The 24316-nt window shown below is 39.0% G+C and overlaps 1 protein-coding gene across 2 annotated transcripts in view; it reads right to left on the reverse strand.

Moving 5' to 3' along the window:
• The window catches only part of LIMA1 (LIM domain and actin binding 1), an 89169-nt gene that overhangs the window by 49006 nt on the left and 15847 nt on the right, over nucleotides 1-24316 (reverse strand). For both annotated transcript variants that reach the window (XM_079139778.1, XM_079139777.1), the window contains exon 2: nucleotides 8749-8890. In XM_079139778.1, coding sequence (XP_078995904.1) covers nucleotides 8749-8867 — 119 coding nt within the window. In that variant the 5' untranslated portion in view covers nucleotides 8868-8890. The remainder of the gene's footprint in view (nucleotides 1-8748; nucleotides 8891-24316) is intronic.

Genomic DNA, 24316 nt, shown 5'->3' on the forward strand with positions numbered 1-24316 from the left:
GTCAAGGAAACCCTCAATATGGTAATCATTCTGATCTGTTCTACATTGTATTCATATATTTAAATATCATATTGTACCCCACAAATATACAATTATTATCTGTCACCTAAATATATAATCAAAAAAAAGAAAGAAAGAAAAAGAAATCCTTGTTGAAGAAATGACCTTTAGGCTGTGCCCTAAAGTTGGATCAGAAGGAGTTAGCAAGGCAAAAAGACGTGGGAAAGCATTCCAGGCACAGGAAAATAGCACACATACGGGCCTCAAGGAAAGAAAGTGTCACATGTGAATTAGGTATACAAAGAACTCCAGTGTTGCTGAAGCACATTGAGAAAGGGCAAGGGCAGGAGATGAGGCTGGGATGCTGGGGTGGACTGGGTAGAGCTTTGCAGGTCATGCTAAGGATTTCGAATTTAATCCTAGGTACACTGGATGGTCATTGATCCAATTAATATTTTCAAAACAGTGCTCTGGACAGTGGAAAATGGACTGGTAATTGCTAAGAAGGGAGGTGACATTAGTGTTGAGATGCGCTTGACCCAGGATGGCAGTACTGAGACAAAGAAAAGTGAATAGATTTGAAATGTATTTCAGAGGTAGAATCAATAGTAATGTAATGAGGAAAGGAAGAAGAGGAAAGAGGTCTAGAATGATTTCCAGGTTGGATGTGGTAGTGCACACCTATAATCCCAGCAGCTGGGGAGGCTGAGGCAAGAGGATCCAGAGTTCAAAACCAGCCTCAGCAACTTAGTGAGGTCCTAAGCAACTCAGTGAGACTCTGCCTGCAAATAAAATGTATAAAAAGGGCTGGGGATGTGGCTCAGTGCTTAAGTACCCCTGGGTTCAATCCCCTGTACCAAAAAAAAAAAGAATAATTTCCAGGTCTCTGGCAACTGATTCAATGGAAATAATGTTAACTGAGATGGGCGAGTCTTTTTATTTTTTATTTTTTTTTTCTTGCAGTGTTGGGGATCAAACCCAGGGCCTTATGCCTTGCTTATGCTTGGCAAGCACTCTACCACTAAGCTACATCTCCATCCCTGGAATGGGGAATTTTGAAACAAATTCAGTACCTGGGAAGACCAAGAGTTCAGTGTCAGTCATGTTAAATAAAACATTCATTTGGTGATAACAGTAGATGCAAACATCTAGAGCTCAGAGAGGTTGAAACTAGGCACACACATTTAGGACATGTTTGCCCACACATGGTATTATATTAAAGCTATGACTATAAAAGATATCTACTAATAGTGCTTTGATGAATTTCCATCTATTTTTTCCCACTTACAGCTCTATCTGTCTAAGAGATTGCTTCAAAGTGGAAATTCAGAAAGAGTGGACTATAGCCAAACAGAAACTTAGAATGGTCCTTGAACTTCAGTTTTCCACATCCCTTGAACAATCATCTACAGTATATTACAGCAATAATACAATATATGAAAGCCAGAGCCAATCAGCAGACAGGATCATAGTTAGTTAATTGTTCTCCAAGGCAAGGTATTTACATTGTGGTTAGATGAGTAAACACGCTGAGGTTCCCCTCCCTTTACTGTACTAACAGAAACAAGGATTTTTAAAAGATTAAAATAGTTTTTATCTTGAGCCCTATCTTTCTAGCACTGAGGCATATGAAGACCAGGTGTATATACCAATGGCTGTTTTGAATCCTGTTTTGAAATTCCCAGGGAAATATTCCAGTCCCTTATTTCTTTTTTTTATTTTTTTATTTTTTAGTTGTCAATGGATCTTTTATTTATTTATATGTGGTGCTAAGTATTGAACCCAGGGCCTCACACATGCCAGGCAAGTGCTGGAGCACTGAGTCACAACTCCAGCCGCAGTCCTTTATTTCTAAGGAGGTACTTGCTAAATAGTTGGTGCACAGGGACAAATGCTCTATGCCACTGCTCCTTCCTAGTTTGGTGCTTGGTACTTACATTTTGTACTCTGAGTGCTAAGATACTCTGAACCTCAGCAATTTTTGTTTGTTTTGTTTTAGATGGGATCGCCCTTTATTACATAATCTGGTCTCCAACTCCTAGGCTCAATGATCCTCCTATCCAGCCTGAAACTGGAACAACAGGCACATGCCACCATGCCCAGCTATTGAGGTTTAAGTACTTCTGAATTCAGTGTTCCACCAGGATTCAGCCTTCAGACTTTCCTCAAAGGCACTTAGAACAACTGGCATTATTCTGATATAAACTGTGAAGGGCATCTATTGGGACGGGGGCTCATTTTGAAGATCCAATTTGAGGGGAAATTTTTTTTCAATGAAATCTCTGTAATTAAAATCTCATCTCAATTCCCTTCCCAGATTTTCTTCTGGTCCAGTCTCTTTTTTCTCACATATGGAATTTAATCTTGCAACTGCTCATTAATGCACAGCTGTGAGGCAGCTGATGGAGGATACAAAAATCATCTGGGGAATAATAATAGTGTCTCAAATTTTTCTTAGGCCAGAAAACAGAGTTTCTGAGCCATGACTTGCTTGTATGCCCTCAAATAGAGCAGGAACACAAGGCCAAAAAAGGGAAAATGGAAACTCCCAAAGTTTAGGCAATGTATTTTCTTCTGGAACAAATTCACCACTAAAATGTTACAGAGAAGTAAAAAAAGAGGAAGTTAACCAGAGAGATCTGAAGAGCATTTTTCCCCAGTACTGGAGACAGAATCCAGGGGTGCATGAACATTACACAAGTGCTCTGCTACTAAATTACACCCCAGCACTTTTTTTTGTGGGGAGTGGGCAGTGGGAGAAAGGGTCTCACTAGATAGCTCAGGTTGCTGACCTCAAATTTGGGATTCTCCTGCCTCCTGAGTAGCTGGGATTACAGATGTGTGCCACTATACTCAGGTCAGTTTTTTTCTTATGAAGGAAAGATAGTCATTAAAAAAACTAAATATAAATCTTATTTTCTCCTGGGACTCAGAATAATTAAAGTTATACCAGCATAGGAGGGACTATGATAAGGTGGAGACACACTGGCACTGAGGGAGAGATCAGTGAGCTTGGGTTCATCAAATCTCCCATCTCCAGGAGTGACCTTCAGTCCCAAAAGCTGGACCTCAAGTTCCTTATCTTCAAAGAAATGGGACAAAGGTTAGCCAAATCAGTGATTTCTAGCATTTTTAGGTGCATAATCCTCTCATTTTATTTAGAACCTAAAATATAAAAGGGATCAAGTTGTGCACAGTGGCTCACACCTGTAATCCCAGTGGCTTGGGAGACTGAGGCAGGAGGATCTCGAGTTCAAAGCCAATCTCAGCAACTTAATGAGGCCCTAAGCAACTCAGCAAGACCCTTTTTCTAAACAATACACTAAAAAAAGGCTAGTGATGTGGCTCAATGGTAGAGCACTTGCCTGGCATGTGTGAGGCCCTGGGTTCAATACTCAGCACCACATATAAATAAATAAAAAAAATAAAATAAAAGATCCATTGACAAATAAAAAAAAAATTTTAAGAAGATTTTGAAAAGAATAAAAGGGATCAAAACAGGACAGCTTAGGTGGAAGGTCCTGGGCTCTGTCCTTAGATCTTTCCATCTTTCCAGAACTGGCCCTTAGGTTCCTCTGAAGAACTCAGTGAAGATGGTTTGAAAACTGCCAGGACAGATTCCCTTTAATTCCAAAAAATATAGATGTCAAAGAGGAACTTCTTGCAAAGAAACAAATGCTACCCAAATGGTCAACTTGTCATCAAGTAAAGGATCATGTTATGCTGAAATCACAGGGGAGTGAAACCAAAGCTAGTTGTTCAAATTGACCCATCAACAGGTCCTTCCTTACTTTAAGTTTATCAATTTATAAAGTACAGAGGTTTAGTCAAAGAAATAAGTCTGCGCTATGAAGGACCCATGAGACTGCTGCCAGAAAAACTACTCATTTATACATATAAAGGTAAATTGTATTAACAATTAGAAAATAAAGCCCAACTAACCCACAAACATTGACCAGACTAAACTTTCTCCATATACCATCTTTTTTTTTTTTCTTTCTTTCTTTTTTTTTTTTTTTTTTCTGGTAGTTGGGGATTACACCCAGGTCTCCTTAAGCATGTGCTTTACCACTAAGCCACATCCAGGTCAAATACCATTTTTAATTTTTTGGTACTGGGGATTGAACCCAGGGGTGCTTTACCACTGAGCTATATTCTCAACCCTTTTTGTCTTGAGATAAGGGTCTTACTAAATTGCTTAGAGCCTGGCTGAATTGCTCAGGCTGGTCTCGGACTAGAAATCTTCCTGCCTTACCCCTGGGATTATAGGCATGTGCCACCACACCCAAGTGAAATGAAATGAATTTAATCAAGGTTAAATAATTACTAAATGACAAAACCAAATTTTGCATGATAACCCTCTGATTCCAAGACTTATATTCTCATGGGTTTAAGATTAATCATTTTCTATCACTACCATTTACCCTTATGACTTTCATGGAAAAAAGAAGGCAGTTAACCCATCATGCTAAAAGAAGGGGATCTCTAAAGCCCTTTTTACTTTCTTCAAGATTAAAAAGACTCCCAAGATGAACAGGAACAGCCTTTTCCAATTTCCTAACTCTCATGAGTGCTATTAAAAGACCCAAATCCTCATGAGATATGACTGGCATGGACAATGACAGAGGGAGGATATGAGGAGGTCACCCAGGAGGAGGTGAGAGCTTCATTGAAGTGACTGACCAAGTTGGGCAGGGGAGGAAGTGAAGACAGGAAGAAGACTGACATCCAGAGCCTGCGTTTCCTGGTGATGTCAAAGCACAGGGTGAGCAGGAATAAGACGGTGGGACAAACAAAGGACAGAGGCTCTAACCAGAATGCAGGTTTTCCAACCATTTCCTTTCTGGATGACAATAAGGATGAGGCCGGAAGCAGGGACAAAAGGAGATAATGTGCAGGTTGAGAAGTAGAGAAAATCAAGAATATGTTTTTTTTCTTTTTTGGTACCAGAGATTGAATCCAGGGGTGCTTAACAACTCAGCCACATCCCCCAGCCCTTTAAAAAAAATATATATTTTGAGAAGGGTCGCACAAAGTTGCTTAGTGCCTCACTGACTTGCTGAGGCTGGCCTTGAACTTGTGATCCTCCTGCCTCGGCCTCCAAAGTTTCTGGTATTACAGTCATGCTTCACCATATCTGGCAAGATTAAGAAATTACGAAGAAATTCCAAAGTGTCAGACAGGTCATTGATTATGGGCCAGCAACTCTTCACTGGGGGCATCATTGGCCCCAGGGGACAATTGGAAATATATGGGGTTCTTGTTGGGTTTTCTCTCCCACCCCTTTCTTTCTTTTGTGGCTGTCACAGTGTCATAGGATGCTACCAGCATTGTGTAGGAGGAATCCTACACAAGGAAGATGTATACCCAAAATGTCAATAACCCCAGTAAGAAACACAGAGAAGCAAATGATACTGGAAGCTGGTGTCTCCAGTGAAAGCAAGGCGGTTGGTCAGAAGCTGACATACCACTGTGACAAAGGAGAGAAGAGTTCAGTGTGGTCAGATGCGAGCCTCAAAGCTCAGGTTTAGGACATTAGAACCAGCCACTAAAAACAACGATGTTAACCAGTATTGCAGTTGCAGGGAAGCAGCAAGTCTGCTCTTGGCCCCGGAATATTTCAGGAACCCATCTGCAGAAAGAGCAGGCAGTCACTACTCACACACAGGAATGTATGTGATGGGAAGGCCAAGTTTAGTTAAGGCAGGTTGGGCTAAGGAGGGTGAAAAGGGTAAGAATGTGAAGAAGTTTCTCTGCAGAACAGGGGGTTTCCAAGTCCCATTAATCACATCTCAACACTGTCTCACATCCCTTCCCTCACTTTCCATTCCTGTTGCTCCCCACCCTCAGCAGTTTTCACTTGGGTTCCTCAGAGAGCCTCATAAGTTGTTTCCATGCTATCAATCTCTCACCTTTCCAATATGACTTTTACACTGTTGCCAGAAGCATCTTTCCAAAACACAAGTCTGATCATGTCACTCTCCCTGTATTAAAACTTTCAGTTGCATTCACCGCTGAACTAAATCCAAAACTTAGCATATCTAGCATTGGAGGCCTCCCACCATCTAGCCCTAATTGAACTGTACCAGTCCCTTCTCCCATTTGTTTTTGTCCTGCCTGACTGCCTGCTTTCTATTCCCTTTGCTTGTGTTTGGCTTCCACAATCCTTTCCTTATTTACTTCGCTTCATGTTCAGGTTCACTGTTTGGAACTCACCAGTCTATCTCTTCCACTACCAACAATTCCTACATTTCCCTAAAGGCAAAAATCACCTGGGATATTGTTAAAAGTACAAATTCCTGAGCCCCTTTGCAGATACAGAATCCGAATCTTTAGGAGGGCCTGGGAAGCCATGTGTGTAGGTTTTAAAAGATATTCAAAAAATCTTTGACATTCCACCCCTCAGCATGGAGAGTCAAGTTTTCCTCCCCCTAAATATAAGTCAGCCTTGGTTATTTTTATTCTTTTTCTGTTTCTTTTCTTTTTTCTTTCTGAGGTACTGGGGATTGAACTCAGATCCTTGCATATAGTAGGCAAGTACTCTATTACTGAGCTATATCCTCAGGCTTCGTGACTCACTTCTATGAAGAGAATGTGGTAAAAGTGATAGCATATGACTTCCAAGGCTAAAGTCATAAAAGGGAACACAACTTCTAGTTTCTTTCCTCTTTTGCTCCCTCCCTCCCTTTGTTTCTGGATGCTTGCCTTGGAACCCAGCCACCAAGCCAAAGAGTCACATGTACTGGCCATGTGTAGGTGTCCAATCATGACCCCAGCTGAGATCCCAGATGACATCCAGCATCAACTGCCTGACTTGTGAGTAAGCAAGCCTTTAGATAAGTAAGGCTCCCAGTTTTTAAGCCACCCTGGCTGATGCTAAGTACAGCAGAGACAACCCTATCCAAATTGAAGATTCACAAGCAAAATAAATGTTGTCATTATTTTATGCCTCTAAATTTTGGAGATTTCTGTTTTTATGATTCTAGGGATCAAAACCTGGGCTTTAAGCATGCTAAGAAGGGATTCTACCACTGAGGTACATCCCATAGCCCAAGATTTTTTTTTTTTTTTTTTTTTTTTTGGTACCAGGGATTGAACCTAGAAGTGCTTAAACACTGAGCCACATTCCCAGCCATTTTTATTTTTTATTTTGAGACAGGGTCTCACTAAGTTGCTTAGGGCCTCACTGAGTTGCTGAGGCTGGCCTTGAACTTGCAATCCTCTTGCCTCAGCCTCCCAAGTCACTGGGATTACAGGTATGTGCCACCATGCCAGGCTCCCAACCATTTTTTAATCAAAATGATTAATTCATACTAATTATATAGATTATATAGATTTTTGTTTTGTCCTTGGAATTGAACCCAGGAGTGCTTTACCACTGAGTTACATCCCCAACCCCCACCTTTTTTTAAAATTTTGAGACAGGGTCTTTCTAATTTGCTGAGGGTCTTGCTAAATTGTTAAGGCTTGCCTTAAACTTTTGAACCATCCTTCTACCTCAGTCTCCCAAGTTACTGGGATTACAAAATGTGTGCCACAATCTGGCTAACTGTACAAATTAATGGGACATTTACTTACATGAATATATCATGCTCTGCTTGAATCCATCCTCCCTCCCTAATGCCCTCTATTACTTCCTCTTCTTTCACCCTCACCCACATCTGTTTCCCCTTCCCAATTTGTCTTTCTTCTACTTTCAGGTCATCATTTTTTCTTTAATTTCCACATAGTAGAGAAACATGTGATATTTATGTCTGATTTATTTCATGTAACATCATGACCTCCAGTTCCAGCCATGTTCCTGCAGATGATGTGATTTAATTCTTTTTATGGCTGAATAATACCCCATCATGTATATATACACCATAATTTCTTTATCTATTCATCTTTCAATGCCAGTCTAAGATTTTCTTTAGGGTACTATAGATTGAACCAAGGGCCTTGTGCATGTTGGGCAAGGGCTAAATCCCCAGCACTTAGGATCTTTTAAAACACAGCAATAGGAGTTGGGGATTTAGTTCAGTGACAGAGCGCTTGCCTAGCAAGCACAAGACCGTGAGTTTGGTCCTCAGCCCTGAAAAACATAAATAAAGCACAGCAATAGATAACTGGAACACCGTATTATTAGTAAGTACTCCAGATGAATCTTAAGATCAGGAAGGTTGGGCTGGGCCCTGTGGTGCACGCCTTCAATCCCAGTGACTTAGGAGATTGAGACAGGAGCATCACAAGTTTGAGGTCAGCCTGAGAAATTTAGCCAGGCCTTCAGCAACTTAGTGAGACCCTGTTTCAAAAAAATTAAAAGGGTAGGACTGAAGTTGTCGCTTTAGTGATACCGAGTGCTTGCCTAGCATGTGTAAGACACTGTGTTCCATTCTCAGTACCACATAAAAATAAATAAAGAAATAAATAAATAAAGGTATTGTGTCCATCTATAATTTTAAAAAATTAAGAAAATAGAAAAAGTTAGAAGGGCTGGGGATATATCTCAGTGGTAAATCACCCAGAGTTAAATCCCCAGTACCTCACCCCCAAAAATGCTCCTGGTTCAATCTCCAGTACTGCTGAATACATACACACAAACATACATACATACATACATACATAAAATGTCTCCTGGTTATTATCATCCTTCTTCTCCATGGTACCCTGTATGGTACTCAATAAAGTCATTTTACAGTTTCCCTGACAGGTGGTAATGTGTGCTCAAGACAGATGGTCTTTTTTTGAACCATGATTAGCACTTACTTGGAGAATATTTCCACGATAGTTGATGACTTGTTCTTGTTGACAAGAGAAAGTTCTTTGGCTGTAACCCTCAAAGATAGTGAAGTCCATTGCCGTCTATTAAATGGAGTTGATTCCATCTTGTCTACAGATACTGAAACACCTATGAAATAAAGAAAGTCAGAACTTTAGACACAGGAGAGGAATCTCCAGCATCCAAGGATTGACAGTGGAGTGGGAAAAGTAAGAGAGCAAAGAGCCCAAACCAACAGACTCTACTCTTTATATCACTTCTCCCCAAAACTATGTGAACTTGGTCAAATGATTCAATATCTTTGGGTTGTAGTTTCCTGTAAAAGAGGGTTAGACAAGATCATCTCTAAGGTCCCTTCCAGGTTTATCATTTAATGACTGGTCCCACTGGGCAAATATCAACTGGCCTTTCCCTGAACTTAAGCCTGTTCCAAAGTCACACTTAGAGTAAAATGTTCCCCTCTTCTGAATTACACCCCAGAAGGGGTACAATCTGCATCTCAGTAGAGTCAGATCCGGATTAGGTTCTGCCTGCATCCAGGCTTCTGTTGGTAGGCTTCTCTCCCTGTGCTCTGCAGCACCAGCCATTCAGCTGTGGAAAGAGAGTGGGGACTCTGCATGGCCTAATAGAAAGAGCAAGGGCTTTTAGGCTAGGCAGACTTCATTAAAATCATAACTTTGTTATCTTGAACAAATTACATAATTTTGGGACTGGGGGTGGAGCTCAGCGATAGAGCATTTGCCTAGCACAGGCAAGACCCCAGGTTCAATCTTCATGGAGTAGAAGGGAGGCATAATCTTTAGAGTTTTAGTTTCTTCAGCTAAATGAGGAAAAGGAGGACTATACTTAGCTTTCTAGGGTTTTAATGTAGATTTATGGCAATAATACATTTAAAATATTGGGCATGATAGAGTAGTATGAAGAACATTTTAAGTATGATATATTAGTATTGGCACTTGTTATATTCTTACTATTGTTAGCTGATCAGTAAAATGTACTTTAAATTTAGAAGCTACAACTTCCATACTTAAATTCTTTTCTGCTGGCACAGTGGCGCACACCTGTAATCCCAAGGACTTGGCAGGCTGAGGCAGGAGGATTCCAAGTTTGAGGCCAGCCTCAGCAATTTAGTGAGGCCCTCAGCAACTCAGCAAGACCCTGACTCAAAATACAAAGGGCTGGGGATGTGGTTCAGTGGTTAAATGTCCCTGGGTTCAATCCCTGGTGGAAAAAAAAAAAAAAAATCTCTTTTCTAAAATCCCCCAAGCCAAAGACTACCCAAAGCCAAACTCTCAACATCAGTTAGTCTCTACTCATTAACCTGGATTTTTTTTCCACCAGTAATTATCAAAGGAATTCCAACTTCTGTCCAGAAGAGGTGAGATTAGAAATGAGTCAATAATTTCCTTATTTGAAGAGCAAAAAGTATACATTAAAGTACTACTTGCAGTTCTCTTGACAACTGCAGAGCATAAGTAATCTGATAGAATAAGTGGTCCCTGGAGTACTGTTTCCAACAGCCCTGACAACAGTGGAATGCATGGGGTGCTGGGCTGCTCTTTCACAATAAAAGTCCCATGATGCAAAGTAGGTGAAAGACAACTCTAACAGACCATGCTGCTTTTCACAGGCAGCACTTTCTTCTGACTAAAACCTCATCTGAAAATAATACTAGTTTTGTTGTTTTTGTTGATTTATCTTAGTACCTACCCTGGAAGGCAGCAGAGTTCCCAGCAATGGTAAGAGCTCTGGCATTAGCGGCATATAGGCCCAAGTGTGAGTGATGGCCTCACCACTCAATGATCTGTGCCATTCCTAAAACTTAGATTTTTCACCAGTAATAATAGATGTGTTTATTTTTTTGTTTGTGTTGGTCTAGAATTGAACACAGGGGTGCTCTATCACTGAGCTATAAGGGGTGCTCTTATCACTGAGCTATACCCCCAGCACTTTTTAGTTTCATTTTGAGACAGGGTCTGACTGAGTTGCCCAGGTTGGCCTCAGACGTGCAATTCTCCTGCCTCAGACTCTCAAGTCACTGGGGTTACAGGCGTGTGCGAACACACTTGGCACAACAATGGTATTTTTTTTTTTTTTTGAGGAATAAATAAGATAAAGAAGAAATGACTCTAATCCAGAATAGATAAATAATAAATGTTAGAGTTTTTTTTTTTCAATGTTATATCTTCTTTCTGAAAAAAAAAATCTCAATATTACTCATGTTTTTCTAAATAAACCTGAATGTACCAAATAAAACATGATAGCTATTTGTGTATCTACTTCCCAGTTTGTAACTGACAGACTCACCAGTAAGCCTTTTTTGCTAATGAGAAAAAGATGTGCAAGTAACAAACAATTTGGCCAAACTTAATTAAGTAAAACCACAATAGTGACCCTTTAAAACAAACTTAGGAATTGTTGACCAACACTCTAAGACATTATTTGGCAAAATTATGCATCCAACATAGGTATGTGTATAAATGTTGTCAGTTCTACAGTGCTCAATTTTGGATGAAAGAGAAAACACACACACACACACACACACACACACACACACACACAAGGTTTGTTCTCAAATCTGGTCATAAAAAAGGAAGAGTAGAGCTGGGTCTGGGGCATTTTGCCTATAGTCCCAACTACTTGGAAGGATGAGCTAGGAGAATTCAAGATTGGCCTGGGCAACATAGGGAGACACTATCTCAAAACAACAACAACAACAAAAAGAAAATCACAAATTTTGTGAGGGACTGAGCATGATAAAGAAAAAGGAGTTAATTTCACGTCTGGTTTTGATTACTCCTGGCTAGAATGCTATGAAAAGTTAGAACATCTACCGTAGTATAAGTGCACCTTCTACACAAGGAATAAATTGTTCACCCCCAAAAAATGGAGAGATCCCTATCTAAATGGCGTTCATACTCTATTGGCCTTACTAGTATATAACAAATAGTTACAGCACAAGGCAGAATGTGGTTAGAGGCAATGCACAGTCTAGGAGGACAGGATTTTTGGCTTGAGGGGAGGGAAGAAAAAAGATATTGGATTGACTTGGAATTTCAGGAATGGACAGGATTTCACAGTAAGAGCAGGAGGAATAAAGTACATCTGAGGTAGGAGAACACCTTTAGGGGGTGAGTTAGATTCTGGTTGCAAAAGAAGTTGAAAATAAGATAGGAAAAGGCAGGATGGGGCCAGATTGGGAAGAGTCTTGAAACCATATTAAGGAATATGGGACATATTCCAAAAGTGCAAAGATCAGCCTGTGAGTGAGCAGAAATGAAGCCTAATTTTTTTTTGTTGTTTTGTTTTTTATGGTACTAGGGATTAAACCCAGGGGTGCTTAGTGACAGAGCCAAATCTCCAGCCCTTTCTAATTTTTTTTTTTTTTTTTTTTTTGAGAAAAGGTCTCCCTAAATTGCTGAAACTGAGTTTAAATTTGTAATCCTTCTGCCTCAACCTCCCAAGCTGCTGCGATTACAGACATGCACTACCACGCTGGGTTTGAAGTCTAGTCTTAATGTGTTATTCCTCAGCACGTGCATGACCTTTATGGCAAATTTTTTTTTAAAAAAAATTTCCTCTGAGCCTCAATAGTCACATCTGTAAGATAAAAGCTCTACATTGGATTATTCACAGTCTCCACAGTGAAACAAAGAAAGTTTCTGAAAAACCATAATGAACACCATGTCTTAAAAAAGATTATTCTGCAACAGTGTATAATTTGCTAAGAGAAGAGACTGGATTATACTTTACTAGAAGATCCTAGAACTGTCTAAATGAGAGATAATCAGGTTTTTTGTTTTGTTTGGTACTGGGGACTGAACCCAGGGGCGCTTTACCACTTAGCTACATCCCACCCCTTTTAAATTTTCTGAGACAGGTTCTCACACAGTTGCTAAGGCTGGCCTCCAACTTGCCATCCTCCAGCCTCAGCCTCCAGAGTTGCTAGGATTATAAGTGTGCACCACCACACCCAGCATCATCAAGGTTTAAAGTAGGGTAGGTGGGAATGAAAGATATGTAAGGAGAATTGATAGTTTTGAGAATAAATGGGACTTAAGGTAAGAGAAGGAATCAAAGCTGGCATCACCAAGCCTGAACGATTAAAAGACTAAGGGTAAATACAGAAAGAAAAGGGAGAGTTTTGCTTTATGCATGTTGAAATATACACATAATCAAGAAAAATCCAAGTGATACACAACAGGAAATTTCAAATTCACAGGTACTATTAGAAAACAGACTCGCTTAGACTAAAAAAATTTTTGAAACACCTACATTACCCAAACCACAAATCTCCTCACAACCCCACTACAAGCTTGGTTTTATTATATTTTTGATGAAGAAACTGAGATTCAGATATATTAAATAACTTTACAAAAATCAGAGTTATTAAAGTAGCAGAATTGAGATTCATATCTATATTGTTTTCTATTTTTCTTTAAACCAGGATTGAACCCAGGGGTGCTTTACCAACAAACCACATCCCCAGCCCTTTTTATTTATTTTTTTTATTTTGAGGCAGGGTCTTGCTAAGTTGCTTAGAGCCTTGCTAAATTGCTGAGGCTAGCTTTGAACATGCAATCCTCCTGCTTCAGCCTCCTGAGTCACTGGGATTACAGGGGCAAGCTACCACATCTGACTAAATCTATATTGTTTAATTCCAAAGTCCATTTTATTTATACTACAAGTACTGAACAATGATCAAAACCATCAATTTTAGCCAAAGTAGCAAACTGGGTAGAAAAATTTCTGAACCACCTTGCTGCAAAACCATATAAATTATTTTTCAGTAGTAGCAAGTACAGTTGGGACCTCCAGTATCCTTGAGTTTCATATCCATGGAATAAACCAACCACGGATTAAAAAATATTTGAAAAAAAAATCGCGCTGGGTATGGTGGTCCTTGCCTGTAATCTCGGCACTCTGGGAGGCGGGAGCAGAAGGATCCAAGTTCAAGGCCAACCTCAGCAATTTAGCAAGGCCCTAAGCAACTTCAGGGAGACGCTGTTTCAAAATAAAAAATAAAAAGGGCCGGGGATGTGGATCAGTTGTAAAGTGCCCCTGGGTTCAATTTCTGGTACCAAAACAAGCAAACAAAAATCTGCCCTGAACACAGATTTTTTTTTTTTTGTCATTATTTCCTAAAAAAAAAATACAGTATAACAAGTATTTACATAGCATTTACATTGTATTAGTCATTTTAAGTAATCTAGAAGCAATTTAACCTATATGGGAGGATGTATGTAGGGTATGTGTTAATACTGTACTATTTTATAGAAGGACTTGAACATACACAGATTTTTTTTTTTTTTTTTTTTTTTTAATTTGGATGGTGCTGGGGATCGAACCCAGAGCTTGTGCATGCCAGGCAGACACTCTACCACTGTGCCACATCCCCAGCCCTATACAGATTTTGGCATCTGCCGTGATCCTGGAACCAACCTCCATGACCTACCTACCCAGGGAAGGACAACTGTATCTTCCCAGAATGGTGAGCAACAGAGATAATCATTCCTACTCCCAGGGCAACTTAAAGTTTATCCAAGTCCAGCTTGACATACTCTCCACTGTAAATGAACATCTTGGTTTTTATGGGCTGTGTTAAAGGTATGGTTTTGCTCTACACACACCCAGTCTCTCTTAGATATGAGTCCCATTTCCAGACTTCAAACTTCAAAACCCATCTTCACAGGTGATATGCATGCTACTGGCACTTCAACTGTCAAGGCAAAACTGCTGGATTGGGAGCTGGGATTGTGGCTCAGTGGTAGTATGCTTGCCTTTAGCACATGTAAGGCACTGAGTTTGATCCTCAGCACCACATAAAAATAAATAAATAAAGGTATTGTGTCCATGTACAACTAAGGAAAAAAACTGCTGAACTTGTAGATGGATGAATGCAAGAGTTAAAGGAAACAGATATAAAAAAACAAGATTTTAGCCTCAGAAACTAGAAAAATAAAACAAATAATAGGGCTGGGATGGTGGCTCAGTGGTGGAACACTTGCCTAGCATGCATGAGGCACTGGGTTCAATCCTTAGTACCACATACAAAGCTAAATAAAAGTTAAAAAAAAAGCTGGAATTCTAAAACAAAAACAAATAATAATTAGATATAAAGAAAGCAACGGTTTGCTAAAAAAGAAACTGTCTTCAGATTTAGATATATATATATACTGGAGATTTTGACATCAGGAGGGGAGCCTTAGAAATTAAGTAACTTAATTCCCTTTTATACAGTGAGGGAACAGAGCCACATAAAGGTCCAAAAATTTTCCTAAATCACCATGTAGTTAGTATTAGAGCTCCTTAGCTCTAACCCCCTGTTCAATGTTCTTTAATCAGGCCAGGTAGCTTAAGGTGGGACAGCTAATCTGTCCTAAGGGTGATCTGGGGCCTAGAGATAAGATATATTGAAAGGTCCTTGAAAAGCAAGGGTTGGGCAGAGACTCACTGGGAAATTTGGCCCCAGGCATCTGCTTCCTCAAGCTACAGCTTAAGGTGAGGGCTGCAGCTGCTCCAGGAAACCCATTCTAATAAATTCATTTACAGGCTCATCTGATCAAGGTTATTGTCTTTCAGAAACCAGGCTGGGATGAAAGCAGATGAACTTCCACCCCAACCAGCTCTTTCCAAAACTACTAACAAAATCCTATTCTTATAAATCCAATCTCAATTGCCCTTCTCTTTTTCTCTAGCTCCAGAGAGATTGCTTGGGTAAGCAGTATAAGTATATACTTCAATACAGCTTCAAAAAACTAAAGAACAGGGCTGAGGAGGCAGCCCAGTGGTACAGTACTTGTCTAGCATGTGTAAGATCTTAGGTTCAGTCCCCAGAATGGCAAACAAACCTGGGAAATTTAACAAGATTCTATCTCAAAATAAAAAATAAAAAGGGGTGGAGCTTATAGTTCAGTGGTAGTGCACCCCTGGGTTCCATTCCCAGTCCTCCCGACACGCATAAAAAACTAGAGAAAAAATTATATAAATACATTTATTGAGAAAAAATGTCATTTTTTAGAAATGAAGGTAGAATTTTACACTTTTTCTAAAATTCTTCTCAGTTTGAATGTCAAAAGGTAAAAGGAAGCAACTAATTAAAAGGGGAAAAAAACCCTAAAAACTTCAAAGTACAAAAGGGAATCTTTTTTTTAAAGTAATATGAAACACATTTCCACATAATGATTTTTCAGAATGCAAGTTTCATTTCTTTTCTCTCTTTTTTTTTTTTTTTTTTTTTTTTGTGGTTCTCCGGGGATTGAATCTAGGAATACTATATCACTGAGCTACAACCCTGGCTCCTTTTCTATTTTTTATTTTATTTTATTATTTATTTGGCAGGAAAGGGGGTGGCATACCAGGGATTGAACTCAGGGGCATTCCACCAGGGAGCCATACCCCCAGTTCTATTTTGTATTTTATATAGAGACAGAGTTGCTTAGCACCTCACTTTTGCTGAGGCTGGCTTTGAACTCATGATCCTCCTGTCTCAGCCTCCCTTGCTGCTGGGATTACGGGTATAAGCCTGTCCAGCCTGCTTGTTTCCCTTCATTGGAGAAACAAGATCTGGGCACTAGGCATATTCATTACTACAGATGTCACTGCTTCTAGGTTTGCTCAGTGGAAAGAACCCGGAAATATATGTATGTATACTAACACACATATATATACTTTTCTATATTTTTCTCCATATCCATCTACCTACCTATATGTACTTATTTTATAAACTATAAATTCATATGGATTCTTCTGACTCTAATCCAGCATCCTAAGATTGATTTTAACATTCCCTCTGCTTATTTGTACCTTTCTCTCATAGTAAAGAATTAAGCCCCATAGAACTTTGACTTCTGAAAAGAGATCTAGAATTTAAAAAATTATACCATTACAAGTTTCTCCTCCCTTGATACACCATATACTTTTTTAATGCATTTGGAATGTTATCTCTACTCACCTTTTTGTGTGTGTGTGTGGTGCTGGGGACTGAACCCAAGGTTTATGCTTGGGAGGAAAGCACTCTACCAACTGAACTATATCCCCAGCCCCAATCTACTCACCTTTAAAAACTCAACTGAGAGACTAGTTCCTCACAGAACCCTTTCCTCAACTGCCCCAGCCCTATCTCCATAAGCATAGGCCACACCTACTACCTTATCATATTTTTATAAATTCTATTCAACAGAAAGATTTTTTAAAATTTCTTTTAGTTGTATATGAACACAATACCTTTATTTTATTTATTTATTTTTATGTGATGCTGAGGATTGAACCCAGTACTTCACACATGCGAGGCGAGCACTCTACCACTTAGCCACAATCCTAGTCCCAAAAAGATACTTGAGGTCAGAGGACAGATCTACTTTGCCTCTTGCCCTTCTGGCATTGCTTTCCTAAATAAAAGGAACTTTATTAATATGTCTTGAATGAAATTAGGTGAAGTTTTAAGTTTTATCTGAAACACAATTAATATGGAAAATAAATGTTCCTCATTGCAATTCCAAGACTAGTTGTTGAGAAAGCATATATTGTATTTCAGAACTGTGAATGATTCAGTAATTTTAACTGCTTCTTCAAACTCTTTTTTTTTTTTTTTTTTGGTATAGTGGGGTACCAGAATCACTTAACCACTGAACCACATCCCGAGCCCTTTTTATTTATTTATTTTTAGTTGTAGATAGACACAATACCTTTATTTATTTATGTGGTGCTAAGGATCGAACCCAGTGCCTCACACAGGCGAGGCAAGCACTCTACCACTAAGCCACAATCCCAGGTCCCTTTTTAATTTTTTATTTTGAGACCGGATCTTGCTAAGTTGCTTAGACTGACTTTGAACTTGTAATCCTCCTGCTTTAGCCTCCTGAGTTGCTGGGATTACAGGTGTGCACCACTGTGCCTGGCTCCATTTTTTTTTTTTTTTTTTAATCTCCTTTTAAGGATATTTTGTGCCTTAAAAAACCACTAAGATTCAGAGCAAGAATAATGAAAAAGAAGCTGTATAATTGAGAAGCAATTTCACTTACAGAAAGTGCTCACCAATAAGATTAAGTTTTCCGAGTGATGTTTATAAACATTCACCCTTGCTGATTCACACTTCACCACTCCAAGGATAAAAGATGGAAAAAAGCAAGCACCCTGAGATGTAATCTTTCCCCCTTCATGCCTATGGCAAGCAAAAAATAAGTGTCACAACATTTCATCAGTACTTGTTTTGGGCAGTGCAGGGGATCAAACCCAGGGCCTTGCTCTACCCAGAGCAAACACTTTACCACTGCATTGTACCTGAGTTATAACTCCAGCTCCCAGCTGGACTCCTAATCTTCCCTAGAACCTCACTATATTCTCACCTCTGACTTTGCCTCTATCTAAAATGTGCCTGACATTTTGGACAAGTATGTATATAAACATTTACACACATAGCTGAAATTTTTATACATAATTTTTTAAAAATTCTTTTTTCTCTTAAGCCTTTTCCTCTCAACCTATTATCTCATTTTGCTTTTATGTCACAGCCAAACCACAGTCTCCACATATTCACTATTTCTGCTTCTTCATCTTCCATCGATTCCTCTGCCCCCTTGGGCCTGGTTTCTACTCCCACTGGTCTATTGCAATTGTTCTCCTGAAGATCACTAAAGGACTCTTATTGTCATATCCAAAGACCATGTCTCAGTTCTTATGGTCCTCAGCCAAATGAATTGTTGAAAGTCCCTATATATATATGAAAATTGTATTTTCCTTTTTTTGGGTAAAATGAAACTTCCTGATTCCTTTCCTATCTTTCAAATTATTCTCAATTATCTCACAGAATCCTTTTTCTCTCCACTCACCCCTGTTCCCAGGCACTAGTCAAGGATTAAAGTAACCCTCTCTCTGAGTAAGCTTACCTTATCTCAAGTAATCAAAGGTCACTTATACCAGATGATTCCCAAAGCCAAATTGTAATCCCTAACTAAACTTTTTGATTTTTTTTTTTTTTTTTTTTGGTACTGAGGGTTGAACTACTGAGCCACAATCCCCAACATATATATATATGTATATATATGTATATATATATATTTTTTCTTTTCAGACAGGTTCTTACTAAGATGCTGAGGGCCTTGCTAAATTGCTGAGACTGACTTTGAACTTGTAATCCTCCTGCCTCAGCCTACTAAATTGCTGGGATTACAGGCATGTACCGCCAAGTCTGGCAGCCTTAACCTTCTTGACTTCAGTCTCAGAATCTCCACTACATGCTGGATAGCTTCATATGTCCCATAAATACACAACATACAGTCAAAATCATATGTATTATTCTCTCTTAATTTCTACCCCTCAAACTGAATTTATTTAGCCACAAAAAAGTTTTCTCCAAAGGAGTTGGCATATGAATTTTTATTTGTATTGAACGAAATCATAGAAAATGGAAGACAGTATAATGTAACAATGTATACAAGGTTCAAAGTCAAAAAGAGAATTTACTGGTTCTTATTGTGCCTCTTCTAAATTTGTAATGTGCAATTTATTCACTTCTGAAGCATACACCATCACCTACCTTAGCTAGATAGTAAAAAATTCCATATAAAAATGACACCTGGAGTCAAAGAATGGTTACGGGGCTAAGACCTAGGCCATGGATTTGAATTGAATTGTTTGAGTCTCACACCTCTTACTAGCTGCATGACCATGGGCAAATTATTAAACTCCGTCTAGGTTTCCTCCTCTATAAATTAGGGATAAAAGAATCTACCTCATTGTTGTGAGAATTAAGTTATTAAGTATCATGTATGTATAACACTACTTATAACACAGCCTAGCATCTAATAAGTATTCAATACATATTTATCATTATTATTAGTAAAGGTTATTTTACATTTCCCCTGCCAGGTTCTTTGCAAAAACTTGCCCTTGAATCTTTAGGCGGGCCCAATTTATCTCTTGATCCTGGGCCTTCTCTGAGCATGCTTCCCCTCCCAGCACACTCGTACCCTGGGTCTGGAAATGTTTTAACCCCTGCCTGGCCTTATGCTATAAATTCCAGCTTTCCTGATCTCCCAAGTAGGCTAGGAGGTTATTTGTGGTACCAGGGATCCAATTCAGGGTCTTCTACATCCTAGGTAAGTGCTTTATCATGAGTCACACCCCCAGCTAAGGAGTTTCTTCTTGATTTCCCAAAGTACTAGACCTACCCCTAACACCGATCGCATTGTAATAGTTTTTTTTTTTGTTTGTTTGTTTGTTTTTTGCTACTGTGGATTGAACCCAGGGGCGTTTAACCACTGAGCCACATCCCCAGCCCTTTTTGTATTTTATTTAGAGACAGGGTCTTGCTGAGTTGCTTAGGGCCTTGCTAAATTGCTGAGACTAGATTTGAAATCACAATCCTCCTGCTTCAGCTCCCCAAGCTGCTGGGATTGCGGATGTGCGTGCGCCACGACAATGCCCGACAATCAGACTCCACACCAGTGCCTGACATGTGTTAGGTGTTAAAATATTTGTTAAGGAAGGGAGTCCAGATAGTTGAAATTGTTGGTTAGATTCTAGTGTTAGTACTGGGGGGGGCGGGGGGGGGGATAAGATGGTAGGATGTTTTAATTCCAAATAAATCATTCTAAATTATGGGAAACCAGTGAAATATAGCACAAAAAAAGAAAAAGGTCTTTAGTACTAAACTCAGGTAGAATAAAACTGAACTCCATCAATACAGGCTATTAAGTCAATTCCCTCTATTGACATAATTCAGGTGTTTTCTTACAAATGCTAATGAATAATCACTTACCTCTACAGGTAACAAAGCCAAACTGAAATTCTAGAAACCAAAAGGAAGTTAAAATGAGACCAAAAGTGGGGTGGGGGACTGAATTTGGTGAGTCACAAACTTGAGTATACATAGGAATCACCTAAGGAACTTTCTGAAATACTGATTTCCAGGTCCCAACCCACAATTCTGATTCATCAGGTCTGGAATAGGGTCCAGGAACACTACATTTTAACAAGAACTTTGAAGTGCTCTCCAATGTTTTCCCCATCAAATGCTGAAAACTCTGAATTAAAGGGTTTAAGACCTAAATGTACTCCAAGAAAAATGAAAAAAAAAAAAAAAAAAAAAAACAGAAAAAAATTTTATATTGCCAACTTTGCATTTTGGGAGTGTAAGGCAAGGCATGGTTTTTAAAAGTAGACTGAAATTTGGACAAATTGAATCTGAAACACTGAAGTGATAAATCTGATGTGCCTAATTTGATGCCCATCATTTGGATCAGCTAGAACTCCCCTGACCATAAAGCACAAAATCATTGCATAGACCAATGATTCATGATAATAAAACCAAGTACTTTGGCAGAGGCTGGGCATATAGTTCAATGGCAGAGCACTTGCCTAGCATGCATAAAGCAGTGGGTTCAACCCCATACACACACATACACATATAATCAGGTTATTTTCATTTTTTCCCTCTAATCCAGTTTGTTGCTGAATTTAAAATGTTGCATAAGAGTTGAATACAGTGGTGCATTCCTGTAATCCCAGTGACTCTGAAGGCTAAGGCAAGAGGACTGAAAAAAATTTTTTTTAAATTCTGGTTATATCTTTCATTTTTATTTATTTTTTTTTTTTTGGGGGGGGGTGCTGGGGATTGAACCCAGGGGTACTTAACTACTGAGCTACATCCCCAACCCTTTTTACATTTTTATTTAGAGACAGGGTCTCACTGAGTTGCTTAGAGCCTTGCTGAGTTGCTAAGGCTGGCTTTGAACTTGAGATCTTTCTGCCTTGGCCTCCTGAGACCCTGGGATTACAGGTGTGCACCATGGTGCCCCGTGAGGACTGCAAATTTGAGGCCAGTCTGGGCAATTTAGCAAGACCCTGTCCTCCCAATCCCTAAAAAAAGTAAAAAATAAAAACGGCTGGGGACATAGTTCAGTGATAGAGTACCCCTGTATTCAATTCCCAGAACACAAAATAAGTAAATAAGTAAGTAAATAAGCTGATTAAGGGGATGTAACTGGGGATGTAACTCATTGGTAGAATGATTATTGCCTATCATGCATGAAGCCCTGGGTTCAATTTCCATTATGGCAAAATAAATAAATAAAACAAAGTACAGTTTAAGATAAATATACAAAGAATAAAAAATGGTGTCTGAATGTAAATTCTTTTATTTTTATCTACTGAATGTGAAGGCAATTATAATTTATTGAGATATTAAAGTTAAAGAAGGGAGCCAACAGGCTTGGGCTCCAATCTTGCATCTGCCACTAATTAGGTATGCGTCCCTGAATAAGACACCTATCTGGGCCTTGACTTCCTCTTGTGCAAAATGAAGGGGTTACAATAGCCTACTGTTTCTCTAATTGCAGGTCACAATTAGTGAGTTATGAAATCAATTTTAGTGGTTAGAACCAGCATGTTTGTTTGTTGGCAGTACTGGGGATTAAACTCAGGGCCTCACTCCTGCTAGACAAGTACTCTACCACTCAGCTACATTCTCAGCCTGATTGTTTTAATGAAAAAGAATGGAATGCAATAAAAAATGTCAAGTGCGTCACACATACTATAGTTAAATATTCTTTTATAAAGCTTTTGTTTCAGTTATTTGTGTGCATCTAAACTAGATAGGAATGCAAAATATTTCTTACTGTGGAGTGTGTTTAACAGAATTGTAGTTTGACAAGTGTTAGCAAGAATATAGAGAATTCAGAACCCTCATGCACTGCTAGTGGAAATGTAAAAAGCATCTTTAGAAAATAGTCTGGCAGTTCAGTAAAAGATTAAACAGTTTTCATATGATCCAGCAATTTTACTCAAGTGAATGTGTGTGTGTTTAAACACTCAAGAGAAATGTATACATGTGTCAAATGATCACACTGCAGCCCATAATGTGTACAATTAAAAATAAAAATAAGGCTGGGGTTGTGGCTTAGTGGGAGAGCGCTTGCGTAGCATGTGTGAGGTACTGGGTTTGATTCTCAGCACTGCATATAAATAAGTGAATAAAATAAAGGTCTATCAACATCTAAAAATATATTTAAAAAAATAAAAATAAGTCTGGAAATAGAGCACAGTGGTAGAGTGCTTGCCTAAAAACGTAAAGTCCTGGATTCAATCCCCAGTACTGCAAAAATAAAAATGAAAATTAAGAAAGAGAAATGGAAACTCAGGTCCACACAAAAACTTACACATGAATGTTCACAATAGCATTATTCATAATAACCCCAAAAGTGGAACAACCCAAATGTCCATCAAATGATGAGTGGAAAAACAAAATGTGGAATATGTATATACAGTGGAATATTATTCTGTCATAAAAAAGAATGAAGTGCTGATACATGCTATAACATGGATGTAGTTTGAAAATATCATGCTAAATGAAAGAAGCCAGCAACTAAAGACCACATATTATATGAATCTATTTATATGAAATGTATACAATAGTTAAATCTAAAGAGACAGAAGGTAGATTAGTGGTTGTCTCACACTGGAGAAGGAAAGAAAGGGGACTGATTGCTAATGGGTTTCTCTGGGAGGTGATAAAGATATAAAATTGAATGTGGTGATAGCTGCACAATTGTGTGACTACACTAAACCCCACTGAATTGCAAACTTAAAATTGGGATGTGAATTATATTTCAATAAAAGTTGGTATGGTATGTGAATTATATTTCAATAAAAGTTATTTAAAAGGTCAATTCTTTTTAAAAAATTATGATTTTAGGGCTGTGGGTATAGCTCAGTGGCAGAGCGCATACTTAGCATTTTCTGGGCCTTGGGTTCCAAACTTAGCACCAAGGAAAGAAAAATCATAGTTAAAAGTCACCAGGCTAGATGGTGGACGATCACTGAAGTCCCTGAGAATTTTCAGTGCCCTCTCCATAGGGTTCCCATTACCCTCCCTCTGGCCATGGTTGTCTGGAGGTAGGGCAGCATAATGGAAACACCAGAGGTCCCAATTTCAGTTTCAGAGCTTATCCGATGCATGGCAACCTCTTTGTATTTCACCTTCCTTCTGTGTCAAATGACGATGATAAAGCCACCCTACAGAATGGTTTTAAACATAAAAGGTGAAAAAGGCAAAACAGTGCCTGGCACAATACTTGAGGTCAGAGGCTAGTTAACAGAGCACACATTTAGGTCTAGTTTATATATCACATTGTCTTAACAAAGCCTGTGTCTGTCACAGGCTCTGATTAAAAATAATTCATAAACATAACATTTGCTTTAGCTGTTTGCCTTTTTAGTGCAGATGTTCTCTTCATAATATAATAGAGGTAGTAACACTAGTTGAAGAGAAATGGTCTCTATAGAACATCGACGTTTTATTTCATAATTATTAAAAACTACCCATGTTTTTCTAGTCTGTATTTCTTTTTCTTTCTTTCTCTTTCTCTTTCTCTCTTTTTCTCCCTCTCTTTCTCTCTCTCTTTCTCTCCTCTCTTTCTTTCTCTCTTCCTCGTCCTCCCCCTCCCCCTCCCCCTCCCCCCCCTCCTCCTCCTCCTCCTCTCTCCTCTCTCTCTCCCCCTCCCCCTCCCTCCTCCTCCCTCTCTCTCTCTCTCTCCAGTGCTAGGAATTCAACCC

Source organism: Sciurus vulgaris, assembly GCF_902686455.1.
Source record: "Sciurus vulgaris genome assembly, chromosome: 5".
In the NCBI taxonomy this organism is placed as follows: domain Eukaryota; kingdom Metazoa; phylum Chordata; class Mammalia; order Rodentia; family Sciuridae; genus Sciurus; species Sciurus vulgaris.